The following is a 7349-nucleotide window of genomic DNA, read 5'->3' as shown; positions in this document are numbered from 1 at the left end:
CTCCCTCTGGGCCCATTTTATTCCGGGCTGCATCGTTTAAACTCAAAACACACTTTTAATATAGGGCCCTTGTAGCCATCTTGTTGTGCTACTCTTCACAACCCATGAGCAGGGTCACAGGAAACTGTAAACAGGTCTGGCTTTCCATGTTACCACTCATACAAGCCAGTGCTTTTCCACACTTGATCTACAGATCACAGACACGTGAGGATTATGCAAAAGAACAAGAACAAAGCTTTATTATAAGTTTCACATCGAAACAGGGTCCACACGAGGCCCAGCCTGGGAGGAGGTGGACACTGATGGCCTCGCCCCAAAGTTATTGGCTCAGGCCAACTTCCTCCTCTTAAACCCCAAGGTAATGAATCGAGACCTGGAGGAGAATGACTTGGTCGATGGCCCAGTGGTTTTTTGTCCAGCCAAGCCCTGGGCAGGTGATGAGGGGGCCCTAAGAGCAAGGCTGCACCTTGCTGTGCCCACTGCGGAGCTGAGGCTGATAGGAGTAGAGGCCAGAACCGACACACCCCTAAAGTCAGCCTTGGCTGGGCATGGGCTGCGCCCTCCGCTGGAAGTAGGGGGGCCCTGCCTGGGTGTGCCCCCAGGGATGTGAGTTAAGATGGGGGCAGTAGTGCCTCCAAACCCAGGCTTCTTCTTAGGTCTGGGTCCCGTGGTCACCATGGGGTGGCTCTGGTGAGGAGGGTCCCAGGAGTTCAGGCCCATGCTGCCCCCATTGCTGTGTGTGGTGCTCGGGGGCCCCCTCTTTCTTGATATAACGCTGAGCGCTGCAAACATGCAGCTCAGATCATCTAGGGCAGCCGCTCTGCTCCCAAAACCCAGCTGTGTGCTGGCATGGGTGCCCACGGTGGAATTTCTGGATGATGAACACCCAGAAGATGCTTGTGCGGGGCCGCCCGAAGCTGGGGGGCCTGGAGCAGAGGCAAAGGCTGGAGCTTTCCGTTTCCTATGCTGGGGAGAGCTGCCACAGGCGGTGGTTCCTCGCTGCTGCCAATCAGGGCCCCCAGGGATGTGCATTAAGATGGGGGCAGTAGTGCCTCCAAACCCAGGTTTCTTCTTAGGTCTGGGTCCCGTGGTCACCATGGGGTGACTCTGGTGAGGAGGGCCCCAGGAGTTCAGGCCCACGCTGCCCCCATTGCTGTGTGTGGTGCTCGGGGGCCCCCTCTTTCTTGATGTCACGCTGAGAGCTGCAAACATGCAGCTCAGATCATCTAGGGCAGCCGCTCTTCTCCCAAAACCCAGCTGTGTGCTGGCATGGGTGCCCACGGTGGAATTTCTGGATGATGAACACCCAGAAGATGCTTGTGCGGGGCCGCCCGAAGCTGGGGGGCCTGGAGCAGAGGCAAAGGCTGGAGCTTTCCGTTTCCTATGCTGGGGAGAGCTGCCGAGGTCCCCGATGGCATAGGTCTCACCCCGCAGCGCTCTGTTGATGCGCCGGAACGCTGCTTCCTTCTCCGAGTCTAGGTCTTCGGCGGTGACCCGGAAACCCGGCTCAGGGGATGGAGGCAGCCTCAGAGGCTCCCCTCGCCTGTGCGGCAGCAGAGGAATCCTGCGTTTTCGGGGCCTGGGACTGTCAGATGTGCAGGAGCCCTTCCTCCAGGGCCCTTTCTGCCCTCTTGCTGCCTCTGCATTTTTGTCAGGCTGGCTTTTCCTCTGGTAAACCACCAGAGCTGCAGAGGGCGATGGAGGGCACTCCTCGCCCCCTGTCTTTGCAGACTTCTGGGGCAGCCCTTGCGGTATGGCGGGACCCCTCCTTCTTTCCACTGGCAGGAAACCTCGGGTGGAGCTATATGAGCTCGTGATGGCGTTTCTTTGGGGACAGGAGCTCATACAAGAGGTCTGTTGTTTCCTGGCAGATCTGTCCTCTGCCCACTTGGCGTGGAGGTCTCTCTGCAGAGGTCCAGGCCTGGGCACGAAGAAAGAGCCCCCCAGGGGCCTAAATGCAGATCGTGCGCCCCCGGTGTCATTGGGGCTTCTCTGGTCATCGTTCTTCCCTGTGACTGTGGGGACTTCCTCCTTCTTGGCCATCCCTTGCCTGCTCTCTCCCAGGGCCCTCAACACCGTCTTCTCTGTGCTGTAGTTCGGGACACAGCTGGGTGTCGTGGCCAGCACTGGCTGCCCCCGTGCCACACTGACAGTGACTGTGTCCACTGCGGACACTGAGCTGCGGGACGTCGTGGAGGTGCGAGCACCCATCACTGCCTTCTTCCGATGGCCTCGCCTGAAGATGGAGATAAGGATCCCCATAAGGAGTGCAGCGTCTGCGGGATGGTAGAATGGGGTCTCAGAGACTCTGTGGCAAAGCGCAGATGGCAGAGTCACTGGACACTTGTGGGCCGGCCTGCGAGTGGATAGCCGGCCATAGACAGCTGGGTGACCCGGGCCGGCCATGGGAAGTCGGTGGGCGCGGGGAGCGGGCTGGGGGCAGCCGAGCCCTCCTGGCAGGTGCTGGTCGCCCAGTGCCCGGGACGAGGGTGAGGGGCAGGGCCTACCTAAGTAACTGCTCCTAGAGAACTTGGGTGAGGTCGGTCCGTGAATACAGAGCTGGGCTCCGAGCACTCTCCTTCAGCTGCCAACTCGGCCAAAAGCGGAGTGCGCTCTCTTTGGCCTGTTGCCTTTTTATACTCTGAAACCTGTGAGCGAACAATGGGCGTGCGTTGGCGGGGCGCAAAAGTTTAGGGAGGGGTGGCGCATGCGCAGAGTACACGTCAGGCCCTGGGGCGCACAGGTGAGGATGCGCGCCCCTGGACCGTCTAGCGCTTCTGAATCTCCCCGGGGGTCTGAGGGCTGGAGGTGTTTGCCTTGAGGGTGATGAGCTTCTTGGCAGGACAGCTGGTCCTTCTCCCCTGGCCGCGCCCCAGTGCTGTCGGGGTAACTAACTGTACTGGACGGGATCCCCACCCAGGAAAGTGGAGCAAGGTTGCTGGCTGTGCAGCTCCCACAAGAGGCGGCAGCTTTGGCAGCAGCGCCTCTGCGTCCTCCTGCCCTTTCCCCTGGCGGCACTGGAGGGGAGTCGCTAAGAACAGAAGTGCCCACACCATCCAGATCCTGCTGGGGTGACACCTGAAGTGGTGGCCAGGGCTGGCTGAGAGGGCCATACTTACCATATGACCCAAAAATCCACTCCTAGGCAATTAACCAAGAGAAAAACTTTTCACAAAACACATATGTGAATGTTTTAGCTATCTTGTCCACAATTCCTAAATATAGGACTATTGAGGTTATCCAATTTTCTTGAGTTTGTCATTTTTTAATTGTTCTTGGAATAACACTATGTATACGTATTGTTTCACAGTCTAGAGTTAATATTTTACCAATTAAATAAAATTCAGAAGGCTTACATCCATATAGATTCTTTTACCTTCCACTCTTTGTTATAGCTGTCATATGTGTCACCTTTATATGACGTCAACGCCACCCTCTGAGACTGTGGTATCCTTTTTTCATACATATACAGGGAATTCCCTGGCGGTCCAGTGGTTAGGACTCAGCACTTTCACTGCTGGGGCCCCGGGTTCAGTCCCTGGTAGGGGAACTAAGACTCCTTAAACTTAACCCCACTCTGGGGCAATGTCCCAGCCAGGCAGAAACTGCAGGTGGAGCTGGAGACCTTGAAGAGTTTGGCTATACTTCCAGCTCAGCCCAAAGCCCAAGGATGATTCTGGACTTTCATTCTGACTCGTGCATTTCAGATCTTTCTGGGTTTGGACCTGGTATATATGTCCCTCCCAGCCCGCCCTGCCTGCCCCTTCAGTTGTCACCCCAGCAGGATCTGGTTGGCTTGGGCACTTCTGGGGTTTTTTGTTTTTGTTTTTGCACTTCTGTTCTTAGCGGCTCTCTCCTCCAATGTTACCAGGTGGGAGGGCAGGCGGACGCACAGGCGCTGATGACAAATCTGCCACCTCGGGCGGCTGCTGCTGAGCCAGGTACCCTGCTCTCCAGCTTTCCTGCTCTGGTGGCTGGGGACCCATCCTGTACAGTTAGAGCCGGCCGGGGGAGAAGGGGCAGCTGCCCTGCCAAGAAGCTCATCACCCTCAAGGCAAACACCTCCAGCCCTCAGACCCCCGGGGAGATTCAGAAGCGCTAGACGGTCCAGGGGCGCGCATCCTCACCTGTGCGCCCCAGGGCCTGACGTGTACTCTGCGCATGCGCCACCCCTCCCTAAACTTTTGCGCCCCGCCAACGCACGCCCATTGTTCGCTCACAGGTTCCAGAGCTGCATCCCAGCAACAGGCCAAAGAGAGCGCACTCCGCTTTTGGCCGAGTTGGCAGCTGAAGGAGAGTGTTCGGAGCCCAGCTCTCTATCCAAGGACCGACCTCACCCAAGTTCTCTAGGGGCAGTTACTTAGGTAGGCCCTGCCCCTCACCCCCGCCCCGGGCACTGGGCGACCAGCACCTGCCAGGAGGTTTCGGCTGCCCCCAGCCCGCTCCCCGCGCCCACCGACTTCCCATGGCCGGCCCGGGTCACCCAGCTGTCTATGGCCGGCTATCCACTCGCAGAGCAGCCCACAAGTGTCCAGTGACTCTGCATCTGCGCTTTGCCACAGAGTCTCTGAGACCCCATTCTACCGTCCCGCAGACCCTGCGCTCCTTTCTGGGGGTCCTTATCTCCATCTGCAGGCGAGGCCATCGGAAGAAGGCAGTGATGGGTGCTCGCACCTCCACGACGTCCCGCAGCTCAGTGTCCGCAGTGGACACAGTCACACTCAGTGTGGCACGGGGGCAGCCAGTGCCGGCCACGACACCCAGCTGTGTCCCGAACTACAGCACAGAGAAGACGGTGTTGAGGGCCCTGGGAGAGAGCGGGCAAGGGATGGCCGAGCAGGAGGAAGTCCCCACAGTCACAGGGAGGAACGAAGGCCAGAGAAGCGGCCCCGATGACACCGGGGGCGCACGATCTGCATTTAGGCCCCTGGGGGGCTCTTTCTTCGTGCCCAGGCCTGGACCTCTGCAGAGAGACCTCCACACCAAGAGGGCAGAAGACAGATCCACCAGGAGACCGCAGACCACTTGTATGAGCTCCTGCCCCCAAAGAAACGCCATCACGAACTCATATATCTCCACCTGAGTTTTCCTACCAGTGAAGAGAAGGAGGAGTCCCGCCATACCGGAAGGGCTGCTCCAAAAGTCTGCAAAGAAAGGGAGCAAGGAGTGCCCTCCATCGCCCTCTGCAGCTCTGGTGGTTTACCAGAGGAAAAGCCAGCCTGACAAAGATGCAGAGGCAACAAGAGGGCAGAAAGGGCCCTGGAGGAACGGCTCCCGCACATCTGACAGTCCCAGACCCCGAAAACGCAGGATTCCTCTGCTGCCGCACCAGCAAGGGGAGCCTCTGAGGCTGCCCCCAGGCCCTGAGCTGGGTTTCCCTGTCGCCACTGAAGACCTAGACTCGGAGAAGGAAGCAGCGTTCCGGCGCATCAACAGTGAGCTGCAGGGTGAGACCTGCAGGGTGAGACCTGCAGGGTGAGACCCAGGCCATTGGGGGCCTGGGCACCATGCAGCCTTCTTGTCCCTTTCTGCTGCCTGCCGCAGGGGCTGCTTCTCCGCAGAAAATGTTTCATAGTTATTTCTATTTTAATATGATCATGGTACATTAAAATGTATTAGTGCTTGCCTGTGAACACTAAGGTCACTTGTAATTTTCTATATTGTTCTATATTTTTGTGACTAAAGGCATTACTTGGGGGAATTAAAAGAATATCTTGAAGCGATTTTGGCTTTTGATCTGCCACTAATTGCTATTTAACCTTAATTCAGGGGTCGGATTCTTTGACCCAAGGAAACAGAATAGTATAAAAAGAAAGAATGTGAGTGTCAGATGGTGGCAGTGATTAAGTATAGCAAGAGACGCCTTTGCAAAAGTTACTGTTGGTCCCAGAAGACTCTCACTTAGCTGTGTGACCCTGGGCAAGTCACTTCACCTAAATCTCTGAATTATAGGGCTGTGCTGATGATTTAAAAGTGACTGAGCACGGTGGACACTCGGAAATCCTGGGTTCTCAATAAAGCCACTGCCCTGCTCTTTGGTCCTTTGGAATTACTATATTAGTAAAATTTATACTTGACAGTAATTTTAGCTTAAAGTTTATTTTGTCTATTTCATCTCAGCCTTTTGGCTAAGATCAAGTGTAGTATCTGTTCTTGTCAATTTAAATAGCAAGAGAAAAGAAAGGAAAATAACGGGCACGCCCCCACACTCTTCAGACAATAGGAGCCTCTTAACCTGTTCCTTTGTCCAGAGACACAGGCCATTTCTCAGTGAAGGCCTCTGCCATCACTGAGGTTGCAGGGGAGATGTGGTAACTGGGGAGAAAAAGACCAATGGGGATGACCCCCTCACTCCTCAACATCCAAGCCCCCCACTTTCTCACTTGTCTGGCTAGAAATAAAAGGTCGATCCCATGGTTTTAACTTTCAGCTGTTGCTGGACTTTGCGTGCCTTGCGTAAGCTGGGAGACAGAGGCAGGAAAAAAAACCCACCATAATCACCCTGTTACGGGCTGTTATTCAACTTTGGACTTCCAGGCCCCATCTGCCTGTTAGCGTTCACTTCTTAGAGTTTCAAGTGCATGCTGTTTGTCCTCTATCTTGCCCCATGCGGCTCTCAAGCCCTCGTAATATGACCACATTTCTCGTGCCACATGTAAACATTCTAACACTTTGAAGATACTGAATTAAAAATCTATTATTTACATTGACTCACCATTTTCATTTTCCTGGTGTGTTCATTAGAAAATTCAAAATTACATATGTGCCTGGCATTATGTATTTTTTGGTGAGCAGTGATCCAGAGGATGGAAATGTATGCCTCCTTCGACTCCTTAAACTTAACCCCACTCTGGGGCAATGTCCCAGCCAGGCAGAAACTGCAGTGTGTCTTGGAGAAGGTCTTTTGCATTGAGATAGTAGGATGCTCTTTTAGCTTCAAGAACTTGGATGTTGTTGAGTTTAACCTGGTATAAGTTCAAATTAGAGTGTTTTAATTTTAGGATGTTAAAGGTAATCCCCATGGTAAACACAAAGAAAATAGCTATAGAATAGTCCCAAAAGGAAGTGAGAAAGTAATTTAAATATTTTATTGTAAGAAATCAGCTAAACACACACAACGAAAGATAGGAATGCAGGAAATGAGGGGCAAAAAAGCTTTGGGCAGATGGAAAAGAAACAACACAATAGCAGAAATAAGTCTTTTTTTGTCAGCAATTACTTTAAATGTAAATGGATTAAACTCTCCAATCAAAATACAGAGATTGGCGGAATAGGTAAAAACATATGATCCAACTATATGCTGTCTACAAGAGACTTACTTGAGATCAAAAGACTCAAGCAGGTTGAAA

At 54.0% G+C, this 7349-nt stretch overlaps 1 protein-coding gene and 1 pseudogene across 1 annotated transcript; one reads left to right on the top strand and one right to left on the bottom strand.

Annotated features, from left to right (window-relative positions):
• Positions 1-219: 219 nt before the first annotated feature.
• LOC141275782 (uncharacterized) lies at positions 220-2597 on the bottom strand. Its single transcript, XM_073787969.1, has 2 exons — positions 2508-2597; positions 220-2276 (listed from the first exon to the last, which is right to left on the bottom strand). Exon 2 carries the CDS (start codon positions 2260-2262, stop codon positions 328-330), a length of 1935 nt encoding a protein of 644 aa, XP_073644070.1. The 5' UTR covers positions 2263-2276; positions 2508-2597; the 3' UTR covers positions 220-327.
• A 3511-nt stretch (positions 2598-6108) lies between these two features.
• LOC117314347 (U2 spliceosomal RNA) lies at positions 6109-6214 on the top strand (annotated as a pseudogene).
• Positions 6215-7349: the final 1135 nt, after the last annotated feature.

The sequence above is a fragment of the Tursiops truncatus genome, chromosome 11 (assembly GCF_011762595.2).
Source record: "Tursiops truncatus isolate mTurTru1 chromosome 11, mTurTru1.mat.Y, whole genome shotgun sequence".
In the NCBI taxonomy this organism is placed as follows: domain Eukaryota; kingdom Metazoa; phylum Chordata; class Mammalia; order Artiodactyla; family Delphinidae; genus Tursiops; species Tursiops truncatus.
The sequence above is the reverse complement of the archived record's forward strand: the minus strand, read 5'-3'. Positions and strand labels throughout refer to the sequence as shown.